The following is a 22,548-nucleotide window of genomic DNA, read 5'->3' as shown; positions in this document are numbered from 1 at the left end:
TTTAAATAGGAAAAAAAGCTTAAAGTTGTTTTCTTGTGAAGAAATTATTCAAGGTGCATGTTAAGTGCTGCATGGGGTTACTTTGCTTTGAGTTCCTTGGTTGGGTTCTTCGGTGCTGCTGTTAGTTTGGTCAAAAAGCCATGAGAAAAAAGCTGGGATGTTTTTGGGGTCTGGCTGCTACAAGTTACATGTAGTTTATATCTGAACACCACTGGCCTATTCCCAATTGCCCTCACTGAGCCTGGGGTTTTTTTTCCTTTTCTTTATGGTGGCTGGGCTAAGCTCTTTCCCCACCTTCCCCTCTTAAGGGCACTGTCTGTTTAAAGTTAGCCCCCGTTTGGTCACCCTAATCTTCTTTACCTGTGATTTAATGAGCTGCTCCACCACCTACCCCTTTACCTCTTATCTTAATTTATTTTTGCTTCTCAGTTGCTTGGGAAACTTACTTAATGACTTTTCACCTTTTACTCTCTAACTTCTGACTTGTTGCTCATCCTTTTTCTCCTTTTATTGCTCTCCTTTCCTCTTACCATGAATTCAGCACTTCCTGATGTAGCTGTTGTTACACATCTTTGGTAGGAGTGCAGCATGGAGCTGTGTGGGTGGTTCTCTGCAGGGTTCTTCTCCCAAGCAGCAAACCACAGGACAAGAGGAAACAGCCTCAAGGTGTGCCAGGGGAGGTTTAGGTTGGATATTAGGAAAACTTTCTTCACCCATAGGGTTGTCTGTGCAGGATAGTGGTGGAGTCCTCATCTCCTGTGGGGTTTAACAAATGTGTGGATGTGATGCTTAGGCACATGGGTTGGTGGTGGCCTTGGCTTTGCTGGATTAATGTTTGGATTGGATGATCGTAGAGGACTTTGCCAACCTGAATGGATCCATGATTCTTTGTATAAATGACACAGAATGTAACAAAGCACCCTGTTGAAGTGCTGTTAAGTTTCTAAATTCACCCAACCTCCTGCCTTTGTGGATAGTGATCTTACAAAGTGTCTGATTGCTCGGGATTTTTCAGTACATTGCTGAAATTACTTAATCTTGTACCATAGATCCTCCTGAGAGCACCTGAGCATCTCCCAGTGCATCCAGAGCTGGCTGGTGCTGTGCTTCAGTGGGCACAGGGTCTGCCAGCTGTTTTGGGGTTGTTTCACATCTGCTGGTACAGAACAGCTCCCACAGCTGGGAAGTTGCAGGAGCAGCTACTGATCACAGGAGCAAGTGCAGGGCTGTGTGGGTGGAGGAGAGAGGAGAGGACAGAAGAGACCTTGTAGGGTCTATGCTTCCCCTGGCCCAGTGTAGAACTGCACAGCTCCCAGCTGGGGAAAGCAATGCTGTCTTCAGGCTGTTGCAGGGCTAAAGGCTGCACTCATATTTGAGAGAGCAAACAATCAAATTACCTTCCTCATCTCCTTCCTGCTCTGTTCTGACACCTACACATTCCTTCTGTCTGCTGCACCTCGCTCCCAGCAGCCCGTGAAAGCTGTGGTGGTATTATCAGGTGTAAAATTGTGAAGGATAGAAATGTAATTCCTGGCACAGCTTATAGAACAAAAATGATTATAACAGAAGTTCAAAAAACCCATATCCACCATCCAACAGTCTAGCACTGTCATTCCTTTTCTCTGTAATCCCATCACCTTCCTGCCATCTCTCTGCCTTTTAGAGAGAATATCCCCACGCTATGCTGGGCATGTCTTGGTCCCCAAAGATACTTCAGTGCTCCTCACAACAGGCTGGGGCTCTCCAGCTGCTGCAGGTCTTCTCCTTTTTGTGCCTCACTCGGCATCCTGTGAGCACCTCTGGAATGCAGGCATTCCCTGCTTAGTGAAGGTGCCCCTGCCCATGGCAGCAGTTTGGAACTAGGGGAGCTGTGAGGTCCCTCCCAACCCACACCACTCTCTGGTGGTGTGAATCCAGCAGGCATTTGTTCACCCAGGTTTGCAAGTTAATGTTTGGTGTATTGTGTTGGGACTGTGGGTTGCAGTGAGAAAAGTAAACAGAAACCAAATATTGATAGTTGTGAGTAATCACTTTCCCTGGAAGGACAAACACTGGTAATTTGCAGCCTTCCTGCTGTTACAGGGTAAATGTGGCTCCACACAAAGCCCCTCAAGTGCACAGACTTGCATCCACCCAGATCCCTCAGGTGTCCTAGGAAACACTTATTTTTTGTGAACTAAAAGGACCTTATTAATTGGAGATGAAAATCAGTCTTTTATCTTGAGTTAAAAAGCAGCTTTAAAAAAACAAAGTCTCAGAAAGAGATTATTGCAGTTGTGAAGCGTAATTGATTAATCCTCAAGTAATACATTTTTCAGGATTAAAGATAATTTCCCTTGCTGTTAATAATATTCTTTTGAACAAATTTATGAGCTTCCTTACCTTATTCCTTACCTTTTTCTTAATAATGTCTTTATATTAGTCACTGGAATTTTCATTTTCCACATATATTAAAATGGTGTCTCAAGAGGGGATTAAAAAGCATTTCTGCTTTGCCATTAGGGCATACTGGACCACGTTTTCCTGCACCCCCAGTTTACAGCAGAACTGTTGCTGGATGCTGTGGTGAGGAAGAAGGTATGGGCCAGCTGAGATCCCCCAGGCCCACAGGAGCCCTGTACTCCATCCCCACTGCCCATCCCTGCACGCTGTTGGGCTGGGCACAGCAGGGCCAAGGGCAGGGTCAAGGCTACAGGAGGAACTGGGAATGGGCTGCCTGCCAGGGACAGGGAGCCTCCTGCTTCTCTGCTCTTGGGATGTAGTTTTAGGGGTATAAAGAATGTTTTGCACAACCAGGATTCACCCTTTGCTCTCACCTTCCATTAGAGATAAGTTTTCTGGGTTTTTCAAACCTGCTTGGTTAAATCATTAAACAGCAGCTGGAGGGAAAGAATGAGCTCCTTAATTTGTGCCTTCTCCTTTGGTGGCTCATTTGTCCTCTAAAAGCACCTTCAGACATGACTAGCTTGTGCTCCTCTCTTCCCATCTTTGTCAGCCTGTGGGCATGGGACAGCAGTATTCCACGCTGCCTCCATCTTGGCAGTGGCTGATTCCATATTTTATTGCCTGAAATTGAATCACAGAATCATTCCATTTGGACAGCCCTCCAGGACGATAGAGTCCAACCATTAAACCAGAACTGCCCAGATAATGAAGGACAAGTTGCCTTATTTCCAGAAATGCTGATTTATTTCCCTGCAAGGAAGCAACAGCCTTAACCCCATGTCATTGCTCTGCCCTGTTGCAGGTGGATCAAGTTTGAGGAGAAGGTAGAGCAAGGTGGGGAGCGATGGAGCAAACCGCACGTGGCCACCTTGTCCCTGCACAGCTTGTTCGAGCTGAGGACGTGCATAGAGAAGGGCTCCATCATGCTGGATATGGAGGCTTCTTCCCTCCCACAGGTGGTGGGTAAGTACACCTGCCTTGGTTCTTTCTCTCACCACTTCCCCACAAATTTTTATTAACTCTGGTCTGGCTTTATGGGTGGTTTTAATGAAAAAGCGCTGCTTTTCCCATAAAAGAGGAAAAAATGAAAGAAAAAGGAATAAGAGGGAATAACTAGAAAGTACCTGGAAAGAGATAACAGATAGATTAAAAGAGTCCTTCTCAGTGCAGGAAAAAGACATCCATTTAATTTATGTCCACTATGGAAAAGGTGAACATGGAAGGGCCATGTGTCTGGAGCAGAGACACCCATCAGGTACTGTTTATGCAGAACAACTTGGGCTAGGAGCTGCTCTTGGCTGAGGTGTTCAGATGCCCACTAAGGGCATATGGGGCTGTGTTTAGGATGGGATATTCCCCATCCCAAACAAGGGAGAGGGGAGAGCACCCCAGCACCAGCTGGTGCTCTGCTCTGCAGAGTGGGAGGGCAGGTTTTGTATGGTCAAATCAGCTGTGGCCCAGGGTGACGCTTGGTGACATGCTGAGAGCCAGATCATGTTGCCCATGGTGTGTGAGAACTTAGGGAAAATAAATTTTCCAAGTGAGCCATCCAGTGGAGGGACATTTAACCAAAATGCTGAGTTTAAGAGCCATTACATGAGGGGATCTAAAAGAGAAAAATTAAGTACTTTCTCTGCCAAAACTCAGTGCTTTGAATGATCATCTCAGGAAGTAAGGTCAAAATTATCATGGCATTGAATTCTCCCATACACTGGATCTTCAGACTTGGAATTACTGGTGTTTCTGGTGTTAAATACAGAGTTTTGAACTTAGTTTTGCATGTGCTTATGGTGACATGTATCTTCCTTTGCTTTTGTGTCTGTGTATCCAAATGCACAGCTTTGCAAAGTTTTAACAAAATAAACCTCCCAAGAAGTTCTCAAGTTTTCTGCTGAATGTTAACCTGGTTCAGAAGCTGGTGTTCATGGTCCAAAACCTTAAACCCTCAAACATTAAATTTTCTTTTGAAGTCCCTTCGAGATGTCACCTTCAATCTCCTTCTTCAACCCCCAAATTAAATCTAATTCCTAGGAGATTAAATTACACATTGGTGGTTGCTGTTGCTGTGACACTGTGACACTGTCCTGAGCGGGGTGTTTTTGCTGGTCCAGACCCTTAATCAGACAGGTAGGGATATACAGGACTGGATTTCCAGGATGATTTAATCATGATCACTTGGCTTGTGTCTGGTAGTGACACACAGGAAAGGAAAACTCCAAAGAAAAACTCTCTGTTGTTTGTGTTTTGTCTGCAACAGGGAAGGGAAGTGCCAGATAGAGAAGGATAAAACTTGAATGTAGGTTCTGAAGGAAATACTCCAAAATTCACTAACCAAAACCACGAGCCAGAAAAGCTTGTATTAAAGTAACACTTAGCAAAGGTCAGCCTTTTGCCAGGCATGTTGTGTAAGGGTACCTACGTGCTTCTGCCCACCCTGTCTTAATTTGAGAGGAAGAGCTAGGTGCTTCCTTGGGGAATTGAAGAGGCTTTAATTCTGAGCAGCACGTAGAGGATGACTTTCTGACTCACTGAGTTAGCAAATGTGATGCATGTCCTGCCTCCCCCTTGCCATAACTTTTATTATTAGCACAAATAAAAGTTACCAGCAGACAAATATGAGCTGCCACTTGCCCTCAGGGGACAGCATGTGAACTCAAGTTACCAAGGGAACAACTTCATGCCAGACTTACTTCACAGGGGACATTCTTCATAAGTCTGGCCACCTTTCTGCCTTTTTCCTCTGGGATAAGGGAGGAGAAAGGAGGGAATTGATGGGAAGTGAGCAGGGATTGAGGGTGCTGGGGGCCTTTTCTCCTGGTGACTCCATGAAAAGTAAAGCCATATAATACATCCCGTGGTAACTGGAGCAAGTTCTGCCGCTTGTAGTTGCCATCACTTCAGTCCTGCAAGTGAATGATTTAATTAGTGGCTCATCTCCAGGATTTCTTCCTATCTTTAGATTAAGTTTTACTGGGGGCCTGCAAGGTGAACTCAGGCCTTGTTGAAGCTGATAGAAGATTTTCTGTGTGCTTTATGGGGGCATCATGGAACTTGCCATAGAGTAGTAGTATCTCTAAGAAAGTCCAGGCTGAGAGGGGATTCCATTTCTGAGCTAAGAATTGGCTTACCCTGGTCTTTGAAATAGGCTCCATGGCATGTAGGAAATAGCAGAAGGGAATCTCAGTGCAATAGCTGTGTGTTAGTGGCTCATGCTGGATGGAAGTGCTTATGTCCTGTTTCAAGAGGAATGTCTAAAAGAGATTTTCATAGAAACAAAAGCTGGCTTTGAGATGGTGAGAAAGTCTTCAAAAAGGCAGGGTGAAAATGCCTCCAAGCCCTCTCTCTCTGCTCTCCCTGGAAGTGGTTTTGAGCTCTGTGGTTAATTTTGCTCTCCCCTCCCTCCCCCTTCCCGTGTGGCCACAGAGATGATCGTTGACAATCAGATCGAGACGGGGCTGCTGAAACCCGACCTGAAGGACAAGGTTACCTACACGCTGCTCAGGAAGCACCGGCACCAGACCAAGAAATCCAACCTGCGCTCGCTGGCTGACATTGGAAAGACCGTCTCCAGTGCAAGTAGGATGTTTTCCAACCCCGATAATGGTAATGCAGAGGCTGCCTTCTCTGTCACAGCAGCCCACCCGCCCAGAACTAACTGCGTGGCCCTGACCCCGCTTCCTAACCCCAGGAGCAGCAAGGCCGTGCTGATGGCGCATCAGTGGGGGCTCTGCAGCTGCTTGGCCCTGGCACAGCACTCTAAGCACACCTTCACTGGACTGGCAGGGATCCAGGGGCAGGCTGGAAGGCAGGGGGTGCTCTCACAGCTGGCGTCTAGGAGGTGGTTTAGGAGCAGCGATAGGAAAGAGAGATTTGCCAAAAACTTTGGTGGGGCCTGAACCCTAAAAGGCTGGTCATCTGAATTATTTGGGCAGAGACAAAGCTTCCACGCACATTCTGTGTCTGTAACAGTGTCAGTAGCACTGTGAATCAAAAATGACCTGGCAGTAACACCTAGCTTGCATTTTATTGCAATAAAATCATTGTCCAGTGGGGTAAAGCTGATTTCCATCCTGCTTTATTCCTCCTAAAATAATTTTGTGGTGTGTGTTGTGAATATGTGTCCTGTTCTCTCTAAAAAAGGTGTAATAGGTAGTGCCATGTTGGTAGTGGTGTCCCTAAATGTGTGTGTGTGTGTGTATGCAGACAGCTATGGAGGCCTGGACACTGACTCAGTGCTTGCCCCTGGGTGGAGATTTGGGATCTTCTTGCTCATGGTAATAAAGAAAAGAGGAGTTTTATGCCTCTTGTCATGCCTTGGAGTTCTCTCGACTGTCTCCTGTGACAGTCTGGAAATTGGGTTAAAAGTTGCCATTTTAAAATACCCAGAAATAAGAGCAAATGAAGAAAATTATTTTCTTCTTGCACTACCAAAGGCCTCTTAGCTTGCTGTGTTTGGCTTCTAAAACTCACCCTAACATTCCTCCCTAACCTATTCTCACACTTCATTAATATTTCCTACCTTGGATCATCCTTTGGTTTTGCAGCAGGAGTGTGTATGTGTGTGGAGACTGTTCCTTGCTCTGGGTGATACCTCCTGTCATGTCTGTGCCTTGATAAGGTGGTGAGTGAGGGAGTAAGGCAAGGTGCAGTAACGTGAACCAAAGGAGTTTTCACAGTGAGCATCCCTGCAGGAGGCCAATGGAACAGAGAGGGACTGGGCTCTGGGGAGAGCACTGGGAGGAAATGACAGCTTTAGGGACAGCATGGCCAGATGAGTGCTACAGCTGGAGGAGCCATGGGCAGGGACTCCTTCTGCTGGAGCACATTGCTACAAGCCCCAGCCAGCCTGGCCTTCTGGATGCCTTCCCATGGTATGCTCCCCATGGTTTGGATGGAAGGCAGCTGCTTTCTGGTACCACCTCCATGACCCAAGTCCTTTCTGGGCCTGTGATGGTCGGCTTTGCTGTGGGGAGCAGAACCCTGGCCTGTGGCCACAGTGTGTGGGAGGCTGAACCCCAGACAGACATGCCTTGGTGCTCAAGTGTTTCAGTCACCTCTTGTAGGGGATGCCCTCAGTTCTCGGCTGCAAACCCCTTTTCCTGCACATAGGCAGAGCTTATCCCAGGAAGAGTGATGCTGACAAAGGACATTCCTCACAGTCTCACTCAGCCCCTGCTCATTTTTCATGGCTAAAGGCCTTCTTTGCTTGGATTTTAAGTGATTTCAATATCATTCATTTCTTGTTCTTGTTTGAATGGGCTGTGCAGGTCCTGGCTCAGTTGGACTGATTCTCCAGGAATTCTTTTCTGGTCTGGTCTTCAGGCACTCGTGTTATGGTGTTCTGTCTCTGTTCTTCCTCCTGGGATATTGATGTGCTCTGAGGATGTGTAACACACTCTGTTCCGTGACAGTACAAATGCATTGAGACTTCAGGAGGGCAAGACTGACATATGGGGGAAAAACCTGATGTGTAGTCGTTACTGTTATTTATTATTTACACTTTAATGGAGAAGTAACTACAGAATGTATTTGATCAGGTTATACCTTGGATTCAGTGAGTGTCTCATGTGTCCTTTAGACAGATAAAAATTTTATGAGGCCAACAGGAATGCAGCTGTCTCTTAGCATAGCTAATCACCCTAATGACTGTGCCACCAGCCCCAGGCACTCCTAAATTCCCCTTGAGTTTCTTTCCAGGTAGGTGTTTGTTTTCATCTCAGTGTCAGTGACACTTCCATCCAATAGGTCTGAGCATCCGCCTGCCTTCTGCACAACAGCTTTACAGCCTGGTGCAGCTGCCCCCTGCTTCACTGGCTCAGCAGGAACACCCTCTGCAGCCAGCCAACCTGCCCTTGAACATTTCCAGGGGTGGGATCTGTTTGTTAGATCTAGAAATTTGGAAATACACCCTGGGCCATGGCTCAAAAAAATCCTGTGGTGCCTCTATCTCATTTGGTTCAGAGTGCTTAATTAACGGAAGTCTTAGGGCCTCCAAAATATTCTTACTTTTGACTTCTGAGATGAATGAGCCCCATGCAGTTATCCCAGATGCCTCTAGAAATTCAGGAACCTAAGAAAGAGAGATGTCTCTGCCCATCTCCTTGCCATAACTGATCCTGGAGCATCTCTATCCTTTCCCAACCCTCCCTAGGGATGGGGGTGGCTCTGTGGTACCTGGGTGGGTCATCCTCAGCCCCCATCTTTGATGTCACTGCTCTGTTTGAAGGCAAGGTAGTGATCAAATGGGCAGAGACATGGCCAAGGTGTGCTCTGACACCTGCTCTGGCAGGATGTTTTATCAGGAATCCCTTTGCTCTGGGAAAGGAATTGGGCAAAGAGGGTAGTTCCCTGTGTGCCATGGATGGAAGAGGATAAATCACAGCACTCCATTGCTGTCTGTTGTCTGGGAAAAAGATGATTGCCAAAATTCTGGGTGTACAAAGCTGGACTAAGCAATTCCTCCATGTTACCTTGTGAAGACACAGCCCTTTTGCTTGCTTCCATTGGTAGAAGGGTGAACTGTATGAAGTGTTCAGCAAGGATATTTCCATGTTACATATTGATGAGACTCCTGCAGGGGTTTTTGCCAGGCTTTTGTGTGTGTCTCATTTTGTTGAGTGGCTTTTGAAGAGTTGTTTGTATTCCTTCCTGGCACAGCCCTTGTCCTACACCCCTGGAGCAGTACATGATACCTGGGCTAGCAGCTCTCCAGCTGGCACACCTTGAGCTTTGCCATGCTATAACATGGGATCTGTGGTGCCCATCCCTTCTGCAGGTGCCTGACTGGAGGACTGAGCAATATATTTACCAGCCTTCTGTGATGACATTTGCTTTCCATTTTGAGATTTTTCTTTCAGAGCTTTGTGCCTGCCAGCGTTTTGTATAATTTAACACCTGTGGGAGCCTTTGGCAAGTGAGAAATGATGAAATGCTGCTAAACCCAAGCTGGCAGAGACTGTAGAAAACTGTGATGTGTTTAAGTGTGTGTGTTTAACCACCATAAATAATGGCATGGTCCCATCACTGCGTGGGTGCTGCTTAAACACCTCCTGAGCACTGTTTGTTCACACTGTGCTGGCAGCATGGTTTGGAAACAGTTGAGTGGGAATAGCAGGCTGTCAGCTGAGGCACAGACTGGAGGATACCTGGCTGGGGCAGGGAGAGAGGTTTTATCCCACTTTAGAATCCTAGAGGACTCTGGGTTGGAAGGGAGCTGAAAGACCATCTTGTTCCAGCCCCCTGCCACTGGAAGGGACACCTTCCACTTGCCCAGGTTACTCCAAGCCCTGTCACTTGGACACTTTCAGGGATGAGGCAGCCATGGCTCCTCTGGTTCAGTATTAATCAGTTCAGTGCTTTTCACATGAACTGGGACCTCAGTGCCTTTGTAGCTGAACAGTGGCATCAGCTGAACAATACCAGAAATGAGGTGGTGTCTGAGAATGCTTGGAAAATCCCTATCAATGTGTATGCTGGCATCATTGGAAGCATGGCAGACTAAGGTGAGCATTTCCAAGTCTGGGTTGGTGTGCCTGAGTGTGTACAGATGGGAGCAGGATGCTCAAAGTTGGCTCCTGGGACACGACCTGATCTTTATTTTCAAAAACCTATTGTTACTGATGGTGCTGCAGCCTGAAACTGCTCAGTGCCACCAGCACTGCAGCTGCCCACTCACCTCCATGAGATCTGCTTCAAAGATGCCTGAATTTGAGACACCAGGGATGGAAATCTGTGTCCAGCCCTGCCGAGTGAAGGCTGCGAGGTGGAGCTGCGGAGGAGAAGTCAGGATCTAAATGAGTGGGCTTCGGTGACCGCACTGTGCAGCTCCAACCTTCTGTCCTGCCTGGCTTCGCTGTACCACTGCTTGAGCCTTTCTTTCTGCCATAATTTTCTTTTCTTTTCTTTTTCTTTTAACTTTTCCCCTTTGCTCTCTTGCTGCTCCTTGCTGCCGCTGCCGTGTCCCGCGTGGCCGGCACCAGCGCGCAGCCCGCTGGAGAGCTCGGTGCCCTGCCTGGCCACGCGCACGCTGGACGATGAGCTGGGAGTGCCGCGCAGCCCCAGCGTGGGATGGCTCAGTAAGTGTGGGCAGTGCCAGGGGGGCTGGGCCAGCAGGGCAGGGGGGACAGGCAGTGCCACAGCCAGGCTCTAATGCTTGCTGGTGCGTTAACCTAACAGTGGGGAGAGCGTGGGTGCCTTCTGTGGGGAGTGTGCTGCTCTGGCTGTTCCTGTTATCGCTCTGTTTCATTCTGTTTGCCTTCTTTCCTTCATCTGGGATGAAGCAGGTAGGTCAGGCCATTCTCCCCTTCCAAGGGCAGTCTAGGATGACTGCTGGCACTTTTTTTTTGTCTCTTGAAGTATCCTTTGCCTGTTAAAGGGCCTTAAATATTGTAATTTTTGTATAAATTATCCTCAGAAATAGTCTGCCAGCTTGATCTCTCTGGGGTGAGCTGGACAGGTCTCTGGCACTGCTCCTGTCTGATTCCCTGTGTCAGGGAGCCTTGCTGATCCCAGAGGAGTGCACTGCTCCTTCCAGGAGGGCACAGCTTATGGCAGTGTTGGCAGCTTATGGAAGTGTTCTGTGGTGACCATGACAAGTGACTGAAGTCTGAATTCCAGGGTATTCCCCTTGCCAGATGACTGTGGAGCTGATTCATAGGTAATGGCATGGAGGGGTTTGGACTGCCTGCTGTACTTCCCTCATGAGTCCTTGGCTGAGCACAGCCATGGACAGGCTCAGGTCACCTTTGCCAGAGAGACAGGAATGGGAATTGGGCCTGGATCAGGAAATGATCCTTTGTTAGCAAGCACCATAAGGGTGAATGTCATGGGCCAGAAGTCCTCCACAGGGGTCTCAGCAGCCAAAACTTTGTACTCCGCATGTTTATTTGGAGCTGCTCTGTGTTTGTGCGGCTATGTGGAGACCATTAGGAGAAGATTTGTTTGGAGCTGCTCTGAGTTTGTGTGGCTATGTTGACCTCTCCAGGAGAAGGAGAGGCTGCTGGCAAGGGGAGAGAAAGGCACAAAGCCTCCTCCTCTGGGGAGAAGGGTCATTATATCCCAGGGAACAGTCAGCTTGGAATCCAATAAACAAAGCAAACAAGTGATGTAATCTGGAAAAAATAGCAGTTAAATGGGGTCTTAAATAACAGCAGGAAGAATTGGAGCTGGGGATCTCCCTTTGTGGCATGTGATTTGTCTAATTTGTCCAAACAGCTTTGGCTGTGCTGGTGTTGCTGGACGTGGTAGTAACACACAGCAGATACAGCTACTTTGAATCTATACCCACATATGTTGTAAAGAAAACCCAGCTCTGGAGAGTCCAGAGTTTTTTATTCCTGGTCCTTTTTATTCCCAGCTCCTGATGCTGATTTATTATTGAGATTGTTTGTGCTGGGAGCTGATGAACACTGAGAACTTGGACATTCCTTATAATAATATAAAATAAATTTGGTCTCAAAACACAGCCTCAATTGGGAGATGCTTCCTTGCCATTTTTTCTTCCTTTATATTTCCTCCCTTTCCAATGAAGTTCGTGGTCAGAAGCTCTGGGATAAAAGCTCCTGGTGCTGTGTTTCAGGTTCCTGCAAATGTGATGAGAAGGGATGGGAACATTTCAGGATAATTTTTACTGTTCATAATGACCACTGTGATTTCTGATCCTGTATCCGTCCCAGAAGCCTTTGTTTACTATTAGTTTGTTGTTTGTTTGGGTTGGTTTAAATGTAATTATTGTGCTGTGTCTCTGGAGAGTTTCTTCACCTCTCTGGAGAATATGGTGTCAGGAATTGTTGACTCCTGGCCCGTCGGTGTGGCACACACGTTGTTTTAATCAGTGAGATGCTCCTGAGCTCAGTTAATGAGCTTGCTTAGACCGAGGGAGGCATTCATTAGGGGCTGTCTCAAAGGAGCAGGAGCTGCTCCCCCTCTCTGCCTGTGCTGTGTGCAGTGCGTGGGATGCTGAGAGGGGCTGAGGCCAGGGCTGTACACTGTGGAAGGTCCCAGCTCTGTGGAGGGATGAGTTTGTGGTGGGGTCCTGGGTGAGCTGGCCAGCAGCGTGGTGCTGTGTTGCTTATCTCCCACAGGCAGGAATTATGGAAATTCTTGGACTCTTTTGCTGTCCTTGGAGTCACTGGACTGCTAGGAGGGTCAGAGGTAACAAAGTGTTAGTGTCTTAAACCCCCCCTGTGCCACATGAAGTGACAGAAAGCAGCTTGTCAGGGTCTGGAATTCCCCACATCAGCCTCCCAAGGAAAGGTGATGCTGTAGCCTGAGCCTCTGTGTTCTGACTGGATCCAAGCAGGTGCTTTAACTGCTGTTGGTGTTGTTCCTCCAGGCAGCCCAGCCATGGCTCACCGAAACCTGACCTCCACCAGCCTCAACGACATCTCAGACAAGCCTGAGAAGGACCAGGTAAGCTCCGGGCCCAGCCTTTTCTTGGGGATGAGTTTGGAGAGGAGCTGGATGTTGGGCAAAAGGCTCCTCTGTACCTTAGCCCCGGAAACAAGAGGAGTGAGTATTTTTGAGTCCTGTGATTAGTTCCTGGACTCTTTTAGCACCAACTCGTGCAAACAGCAGGTTCATCTCTTACAAGGTCCGAATCAAGTGACACCACGTAGATGGCATCTTGCTGATCCCCATGAGAAAGGAGGTAAAATACTCTGGGAGTGATGGATTTTGGATCCTCTCCCTGCTGAGGGATTACAAGGGTCTGCAGAGGAGCACCCTGGGCTGAATGTTCACAGGAAGTATGGGGTAGAGCAGGAGTACTCAGGGCAATGTATCCCAGCTGCAGCAACTGGTGGAACAAAGGTGCCACCTCCCCTTGCACATCCTAGTGGGAAGGTGGCTGTGCTCACAGGTGATGTGGGAGAGCAGCTCCAAAATGCAGTCAGTAATAGAGTTAAAATTGGCCTCCAGTGACAAATGTCCATGCCTTGACCTCTTTGCTAGCCCAGGGAAATGTTTGTGGTATGGCATACGGGCTGCCTTTGTGTGTGCTTCCATCCTTCCCCCAGGCTGCTGCCTCTGAGGGGTGAGAGTGAGTTTATTCCCACTCTTAGAAAAACTGGTGTCTGAATGAGGTCTCTGTGCAAGTTTCAAAAAACCTTTGTCTGGGTTCAAAAAGTGGGTTACTCTCAAAGCCTGGCTGTTTCTTTCGGAGAATCTCTTTTTTGGTCTGCATCTTCCAGCATTCCCTAGTCTCATGGTGATTCTGAATGCAAATGAGAGTCACTTTGGAAACCTGTTTGGGTAGCACAGCCTTGCTGGCCAGTTGGGGATGGCTCCCATCCTTCAACAATGGCTGGTCACAGTATTCTGTAAATCCTGAAAGGGACACAACAACATAATTGAGGTACAATAGTGAGTTCAGGCTAATTAAACATTTTAAAAAGAAATTGATATTTGCCTAAAGAAATACACTTTCCATGGAAAGAGAAGGGGAGCAGTGTGTTTTGCACTGATCTCAGAGTCATGCAATGTCATAGTATGTTCTAGTATCACCTGTACTGGTTGTGTTTCCAAAATACCTGTTTCCTTTAGTACACACAGCCACACCTGGGGAAGAAGGAGGATTGTTAAATAGTTTTTTGTCATTGGACAAAAAACAGCATTGGACTGCTGTGTGACATTTTTAATCCCATTGTACTTGTGGTTTTAATGCTAGACCAGCCTAAAGCTGGGGCTGAGCATTGCTGCAGCTTTGCAGCTCTCAGCAGTGCAGACAGTCTCCACTGCCCCTTCTCTCTCAGGAAATTCAGATAATGGACTTTTGTGAAGAATAGGTATAAAAATAGATGGTTTTGGTAGCACTGATAGGGAAATCTGTTAATAGATGCAGCTGGGAGCAGGCTCCAAAGTTCTTAACTTCCAGTGTACATAATGCCTGGCTCTTGATGGTGAGAACTATTTCTTGCTAAGTGTAGAGTTCCAAAAATCCTCTTAGTTAATTAGCCCATGTCCTGCTGATGAACTCTGTGCAAAGTGGGAGCCTTGTCCTCCTGCACCTTGAGACATCACCTTAGAGCTCAGTTTTCATGGCTGATCGACTCAAAGTCCTGCCTTGATTGAATTTGTGGCATTGTGGTGGTGCCTGGCAGCTTCCTTGAGCAGGACTCAGTGTGCCATACACAGGCACAGCAATAATCCATCATGTTAGCACAGCAGGAGCTGCAAAGGAAGCAGGTTCACTTGCCTTGGCAGCAGGGAGACTGGCTGTTGTTATTTGGGCATCCCATCTGGAAGCTGGACAGTCAGTGAGGCCATACAGGCAGAGGGGAGTGCTGGAGACACAGAACATCCCAGTTTTTATTTATTTGTGTGCCTGTAAGAAATGTGAGGGGTGAGGTCAGTCTATAGCAGCTGTGTGGAGCAGGACTGCCTTCCTGCATCCTTCCTGCATCCTTAATCAATCTCTGGTTTTACACAGGTAGAGGATTGCATGCCCATGTTTCAGAGGAAAAAAGGCTTTGACCAAACTTCTTTGTACCTTCAGTGATTTTCCTGTCTTCCTACATCTTTAATATTCTGTTCTGCAACCTTTAGTGCAATTTGGAATGGTGCAACTAATAATCTAGGGAGCTCATAGCCAGCATACTCCTCTAATCTGCAGCATTCCTGCTCCTTTTCTCTGGATGTTGAAAGGTTCAGGTTTCACGTGCATGTCAGAGATGTGATCTGTCAGAGAATCCTCCCGCATTCATCCCTGCTGCCAGGACCCAGACAGCTCCGCCTGGCTCAGGATGCTCCTTATGCCTGCTGAATCAGGCAGTTTGCACCAGCCAGCTCTCTCTACCATGGGAGTGGTGGCTGGATCCACTGGGATGGCAAAGAGGCTGGCTCAGGATCCTGCAGAAGCCCTGACCCAAACCACTTTGATGAGAAACAGCTTCAGTAAGGGCCCGCAGACTGGGGGTTTGCTCTTTTGTCATGTTCTGTGCTGTGAGCTTGCTTGGCATTTTAGCAAGGTAATTAGGGAAGAGGAGTTGTATTCCCTTTCATTGTGTTTGCTTTGGCAGAGCACTGCTCCTGAGGTGGCAGCACAGAGAAGGGACTTGCCTTCATTTGTCGTATTTTAGGAGTTGTTGGCTGCAGTTAATGCCCTGGGCATTTGCAGCTGGAGAGACAAGCAGTGGCATTTTGGGACAATTTATTCTTCTTTTCTATATAGCAGTTAATAAATGAGCATCTAGACTTCCTACCCCCTCCTGGGCTCCCAGCTCTCTGTTGCTAGATACACCAGTGATGCTGGAGCTATGTCCATAAACCCAGGGCCTCTCACAGCTGGAGAATTCCTCCAGCTCCTGAATATCAAGTTGTTGGATCAAATTTTTCACTAGCAACGTATTCATAGAATCCCATAATCTCAGAATGGATTGGGATCTTAAATATCATCCTATTCCACCCCCTGCCATGGGCAGGGCCACCTTCCACTAGACCAGGCTGCTCCAACCCCTGTCCAGCCTGGCCTTGGACACTTCCAGGGATGGGGCAGCCACATCTTAATATCTAAAAAACGTTGTAAACTCTTTTTTCCAGCTTATGTGTGAAGGAGAGTGACTGAAAAAAGTCAAGTAGGTGCTTTCTTAGCCCCTCTGGTGCTGCAGTGCCAGCAGAGCACAGGAAGCTGGAGAAGTTCCTACTGCTCTTCCCACTCCAGTCCCCCCCCCCTGCAAGAAGCCCTTGGCTGTGCTCTATTAGAATGTCCTTGGCAGCTCCAAGTGGCTGCACCACCAGGACTCCTTCAGGGCTCAACATGTAGAATAAAGGGGACACGAAAGGAAATCTGTTTTCCCAGGGACCTGCTATTCCTGAGCTGATGCAACAGCATAAAGCAAGGGAATGTATGTTGATATAAGGGGAGTTTCCTGACCTGGTGTTATCTGTGTTTCCAGAGGGCTTGGATGTGGGACGAGCCTGGCTCTGAATGAATGTGGTCAGTCAGAGGGAGGCACAAAACCCTTCTTATTTGTTGTGGTGTAGACACTGTGTATTCAACCCAGTGTTTCCATGTCAACAGGGCATCTGTGCCAAAGCCAGTGCTGGAGTTAAAAAATAAATTGGCCTTGTTTAGAGAAGCCCTCCTGCCTTTCCTGGGGACCTGTGGACAGGAAAGCACTGGCTGGATCCCATTCTTGGGAATGCATTGGGATTGATTGTGGGAGTGATTGCTGCTTTTCCTGCTGGAACATCTTCTCATCTCCACACTTGCAAGCAGACATTCCCAATTTTGAGGTCTGTCAGCCTGGGTGATGTACTTTCACTCCACAAAGCTCCTGTGAAAATGATTGTCTTCCAGTACAATCAATGCCACCCTTCTGGAGGAAAGGAGAAGCTTCTAGAAAGTTTAGTTAACTGGAATTTCCTTTACTTTGGCTGTTTTTCTTGATGCAGAGGGCAGTTTTGCCTGCCTGGTTTCTCCCCATATCCACAGTGGCCCTCTAAAGCATCCTTGCGTGACAGAGCAGCCTGGAACCTGGAAGGTGACCCTGGAGGCACGTGTTCAAGGGATAAGTTGTGGGAAGGTGATCAGGTGATCTTAAACCTCTGTGTGAGCAGATACAGAAAAACAGAGAGACAGAGACAGGTTCAAGCTCCAGGGGAATTAACCTTCCCTAAGTGCTACTTTGGAGTGTGTACTCAGGAGCTGCTTTCATTACCAGTCAATCCAGAGTGGTGTTGATGATCCCAGTGCTCCAGTACATTTAAGGAAATTGGGATTCTGAGGCTGATGTGCCTTTTTGCAAGTACAGTGCTGGAGACCTGTGGCTTTTAACATAACATTAGTGGTTGGGGTGGAATGATCTTCAGTTTGGCAGGGGAAAGTGAAGTTTCCTCATCCCTCCCATGTTCCTGGATGCTGCTGAGGAGTCAGATCTTTCCAAAGCTTCTTTGGGGAATGGTTCAGAATGGATTTTAAGTGCTGATTGCACTCATTACCTGTCTCATAAATGATTTAAGAAAGTGGTGAGTGGTGCTGCAAAACTCATTTGGAGATTAAAAACCCCACTATAATGGCAGCTCTTCAAAATTAGTGACAGTGGTTTGCTGTGCTGGGCAAGAGGAAAGGGCTGGAGCCTTTGGCCTCAGGAGCTGAGCGGGCACAGGAGATGCTGCAGATCAGTTCTGCCTCAGAGAATCACCTGGGTTTGGGTCAGGTGTCCAAACCAGCCCTGGTGTTGCTGAATGGTCTTTGTTCAGCCACACAGCCAGCCTGGTGAGGTAAATAAAATGTTTGTTGTGGATTTGCCATCTTCCCATTATTCTTTTACCACCACTGTGTTTCCAAACACTGTCTGTGGAAAAACTGGTAGGGCTTTTCCAGACTTCCTCCACGATGCTCCTTGATGCTTATTTACTGTTTCTTCTGGTGGTAATCCTGACTGAAGTGTGCAGGGGTAGGATAGTTCCAGCAGTTTTCTTCCTGTTCAGTCAATTCATGTATTTTCTGGAGACTTTTTCCATTTTCCTCCTTCCTGAGTCACCTCATGCAACTCATTAGGGATTCATAGCCCAGTTCAGTGCCCCCCTCTTGCTGGTGCTCCTGGCAGTACATCCTCCCTCTCCATTCACCCTTTGCCAGGCACACACAGAACATCTCCAGAGATCACCCAGGGAGAGGGGGCAGATTGGGAACCAGCTGAGGGCAGGCTTTTCAAAAAGCCTTCCATTCAAATTAATTCTGTCGTTGCTGAAATTCAAACAAAGGCTGAGTTTTAGAACCCAGGGGCTCCTGCTGCTGCTGTGGTGTTTTCCCCTTCCCTGGAGACTTTGAGCTGAGGTCTCCCTGGAGCCTGGACATTTCTCCGTGGCTGGATCCAGACCAAGGGTGCACTGCAGGGTCCATGAGTGTGCACAGTTACTGCACAGAGGCGCAGAGATGAGAAGAACATGCCCAGCACAACTTAATTTTCTTTTCCCTCCTCTTGCACTGCTGCAGCTGAAGAACAAATTCATGAAGAAGCTGCCTCGTGACGCTGAGGCCTCCAACGTGCTGGTGGGGGAGGTGGATTTCCTGGAGAGCCCCTTCATTGCCTTCGTGCGGCTGCAGCAGGCGGTCATGCTGGGAGCGCTCACCGAGGTCCCTGTCCCCACACGGTAAGGACAGCCAGCCCCGGGCAGGCACCACCCAGGCACCTGCATTTCCACCTGGCCAAGGTAAAACAGCAGGCCAGGAGGTGTTCTCCATGCCTTCCATGCTGTGACATGCAGAACTATCAGCATTGGTGGTGCAAAGTAACAAAACTCACTGAAGCTGCTTCATCATTTTCAGCTCCTGAGTTTGGTTATGAGTAAACCATTACACAAACACACTGCCTTAACAACTCAGCCGTTGTTAAGAGCTGTCAGTGTTGAATTGAAGTCCTGAGGCTTTTTTCCTGCCCCTTCTGTACGGATCCCAGATTCCCTCTGCGCATTTTTGCTGTACGTATTATTCCTCTTCAGCTCAGAAGAGATGGAAAATTCAATTCTGGCCCTCCTGGGGCAAAAAAAAGTCAGGTGAACTTGGACATACAATTCTACTGGGGCTTGTTGCTTTATAATACATAATGGCTCAAGGAAAAATGTCAGAGAAATATTTTATTTATTATGACTCATGTTGCAAATTAATCTCAGTCTCACAAATAGCAATATATCTTGTGTTCTTAAATATTTGAAGTCACTGCTTGAGTATGCCTGCCTGTCTAAGCTGCCCTGGAAGTTAGATGGCTGCTGGAATCCTAGCCTCTTTCTGTGTACCAAACAAAGGGAAAAGAGCATCTAGCTTTGCTCTTTAGTGGTAGTAGCAGTGTTGTATTTCTTGCAGTTTCATCAAGTGGTTTCTTACAGCCACATCCACAGCTGTCTGTACACTCTGGGTATTCAGGTAGAAGTGTGGGGACCCAGATGTGGCTTCATTCTGTAGCAGGTTATTCATTCCCCAGTGTTCCTGGCCTCTGTGTGCTTCAGTGTTTCAACTTCCCACTCTAATCCCACTGACTATTTTTTAAACATATCTCCAAATTCTTTTCAGCAGTTGTAAGATGAGGTATTGCTTGCTGTGGTGGTGGGAGCCAGGAAGTTAGATCCAGGATTGCTGGGCAGCCTCATTACTCCGTAGCAATAATAAAGGCAGTATGTCCTTCCCTGCCAGCACTTTTCCCAGGAAATAGTATTATCCATTTGGTGTTCTCCAAAGCAAATACTGGCCCTAATCAAAGCAGTAAGGCTCATTAGGTGGCTTTCATGAGTGATGAAGAGCCATTTGCCATGGCTGCATCCTAGGAAATTCAATCAAGGAAATCCCCTCAGGGCCAGGAGGAGCTGTGATGGAACATCTCCGGTGCCAGTGCCGCGGTATTCCTGCCGTGGGCCTGCACTTACAGCCTGCAGACTGCAGGATGCTGGAGCCTCTGGCATACCCAGCCTTCTGTCCTGTGGGGCCTCTCCTTTTATTTGGTTCAGCTGTTGATTCCCTGGTAAAAGTGCGGGTGCCAGCTGGATGCTGCTCAGCCTCTGGAACTGGACCGGCTCTCTCAGTACTGCCAGTGTGACCTGTGTGCTTCTCTCCTTGGTTTTATGTAGGGCAGGAGGGGGCTAAACACTCAGGTTTTGTCTCCAGTCCCTCTGTCTGGGGTGCTGTGTTAGGTGAACATTTCCTGCTCTTCAGCAACTGCAGATAGAGAAGCAGGGAATGGTTTGGGTTGGAAGGGAAGGGTACTCAAAGCCCATCTTGTTTCAACTCACTGCCACGAGCAGGGACACCTTCCACCAGCCCAGGTTACTCCAGGCCCTGTCCAACCAGGCCTTGGACACTTCCAGGGATCCAGGGGCAGCCACTGCTTCTCTGGTCAGTCTATGCTGGGGCCTCACCACCCTCGCATAAAGAATTTCTTCCCAATATCCCATCTAACCCTGCTCTGTGTCAGTGGGAAGCCATTCCCCCTTGTCCTGTCACTCCAGGTCCTTGTCCCAAGTCCCTCTCCAGCTCTCCTGTAGCCCTTTTAGGCATTGGAAGGAGCTCTGAGGTTTCACTGGGGCCTTCTCTTCTCCAGGCTGATCACCCCCAGCTCTCCCAGCCTGGTTCCAGAGCACAGGGGCTAGAATAGAAACATCAGGGATATGCAGTTGGAACAGAGATATCCCAGCCTTTCCTGAGTTTTCTTTTTACTGGTCACATTGAAAAAACCTTTAAGGCCTTTGGTTTTCTTGTGTCAAATTTAATCCCACAGTGCTTGGGATTCCTCATTTGGGGAACTCCTCATTTGGGGAAGCCCTGAGCTGGCAACATGGCTTGGGAATGGCTTTGTATTTTCATCAGAGCAACGCACAATCGTGTGTTCAAGGCTGCTGTTTAATGCGGTGAAGATGGCAAGAAAGATGAGGAATGAACCAGGAGATGATGTTTTTTGGAGATAAGCTGCACAGACTTGCACAGTCTGGTGTGCAGAGTTGGGAAAGGCTGGTGTCTGCAGGTCTCAAATGAAGTGAGGTAACTTGTCCAAGGTATTTGGAGAGCGAGGGGCAGATCTGGTCCTCCCAGTGGAGGCTTTTCACTGCAAAGGCACTTTTCCTCCAGGACTTGGCTGAGATTCTTTTGATAGGTGCCTTCAGCCCTCATGGAGTTGCTGTTCTAGCAGTGCATTGAGAAAAACATTGCATTTTATTAATACTTCTGAGAGGCTTTGAGCTTAGTGGAACCTCCCATTCCCTGCCTTGCAGCATTATTAGCAATGTTAGGTGTCAGAAATGGGCATTGGATAACTCAGCATGTATTGTGTGAAGCAGGGAGGAATTCTTGAGTGGCCTTCAGCAGAGGAAGAGGAGGAGTATGGCACAGCATGGAGTGAGGGCTTTTGTGGCTGGAAATGTTCATAACTAAATGATAATAAATCTATGCACACATACTGTAGTTCAGGCCACTTGTTGTAGACAGGTAAAAGAATTATAGAAGAAAGGCCTCATCAAATCAGGCCTGCTCTGTTAAATTTATAGCTAGCCTGTCATTTCTTCTAAGTGCAGCTGAGTAATTTGCAAGTTCCCATCCAAAAACAATCTTAGGTATGAAAGGTTTGTTAACACAACTTATTCTTAGGTGAAAAACAACTAGCACCTGCATAAACAATAAGATCTGTCTCATGGAAATCAGTAGAAAAAATATGTAAACTAACCATAAATACAGAAGTTTGATAGACATGCAAAATACCATGTACTAACCAATAAACTAAGTGTGAATGTATTGTCCACCAATAAAATCTGACACAGTGTCTTCTGGTAATCCTATACAGTATAGCCTATACAATTAAGATTGCTGTTTTCTGCATGAAGAAACAGTCCTGTCTGCCTATTAATGCTACAGCCACTAAAATGCATTAGTGTTTTTGTGTTTGTAATGTCTGGCCCGTGAAAGGATCTTGTTCTACCCACTGAAGGCAGATCTGAGCTGAATTAGGACAAAGAATTTGGAAAATGCCACAGTCTCCTTGTTTTCGGGAGTGTTTTATTAGTGCAGGAGCATTCAGGTGCTGCTGCACTGTGCTGGAAAAGAGCCAGCTGGTTGGGGTTATTGCCCAAGAGGGTTATGGAAGTGCCTGGTTCTCCTGGAAAACCAGGAGAATGCCAAGCAGCAGCTCCTGAAGTTATGAACCTCCTTTTTTTAGTATATTAATATGTTTGGCTAATTTGCATCCTGGAGTTTGGAAAGAGTTGGCTGAGGAACAGTTTTTCTTGAGTGTTATTTTGTAAGAACTGGTAAAGCAGGGAAAGTTCCAGGAGGTGGGAGGAGAGCAGAGGACATGACCTGGGTGTGTGTGGCTTACTCACCTCCCTGTGAACCTCCAGTAAAACACTCAAACACCTCATGAAGGACTCAGTTAAGAGGTGTTGTGTAGTAATGCCAATCAGTAGGTATTTATGGATCGTGTCCTACTAACTTGCTGCCTTTTTTCTTTTAGGACTCTAGATTCTCTTGAACAGAAAGTGCTTGTTTGGATATATTACTCCTCATAAGCCATTCAACTTAGTACCTCATCATATATGAGTTAGGAGATAAAATAATATTTAATCCAGCTGTTGGAAGGGGATAGGTGCTTCTGGTGAGGTTATTTCATCTGTATGTTTGCACTT

The 22,548-nt window shown here is 47.3% G+C and overlaps 1 protein-coding gene across 7 annotated transcripts in view; it reads left to right on the top strand.

Moving 5' to 3' along the window:
* SLC4A4 (solute carrier family 4 member 4) overlaps positions 1 to 22,548 on the top strand; it is a 147,759-nt gene that overhangs the window by 94,525 nt on the left and 30,686 nt on the right. For 6 of the 7 annotated variants that reach the window (XM_063156924.1, XM_063156923.1, XM_063156919.1 and 3 more), the window contains 4 exons: positions 3,248 to 3,408; positions 5,869 to 6,048; positions 12,779 to 12,855; positions 18,383 to 18,540. In XM_063156924.1, the coding sequence (XP_063012994.1) occupies positions 3,248 to 3,408; positions 5,869 to 6,048; positions 12,779 to 12,855; positions 18,383 to 18,540 (576 nt within the window). The remainder of the gene's footprint in view (positions 1 to 3,247; positions 3,409 to 5,868; positions 6,049 to 12,778; positions 12,856 to 18,382; positions 18,541 to 22,548) is intronic. The other variant, XM_063156921.1, reaches the window with a different exon arrangement.

Source organism: Melospiza melodia, chromosome 5, assembly GCF_035770615.1.
Source record: "Melospiza melodia melodia isolate bMelMel2 chromosome 5, bMelMel2.pri, whole genome shotgun sequence".
NCBI lineage: Eukaryota > Metazoa > Chordata > Aves > Passeriformes > Passerellidae > Melospiza > Melospiza melodia.
This window is presented reverse-complemented; position numbering and strand designations above follow the sequence as displayed.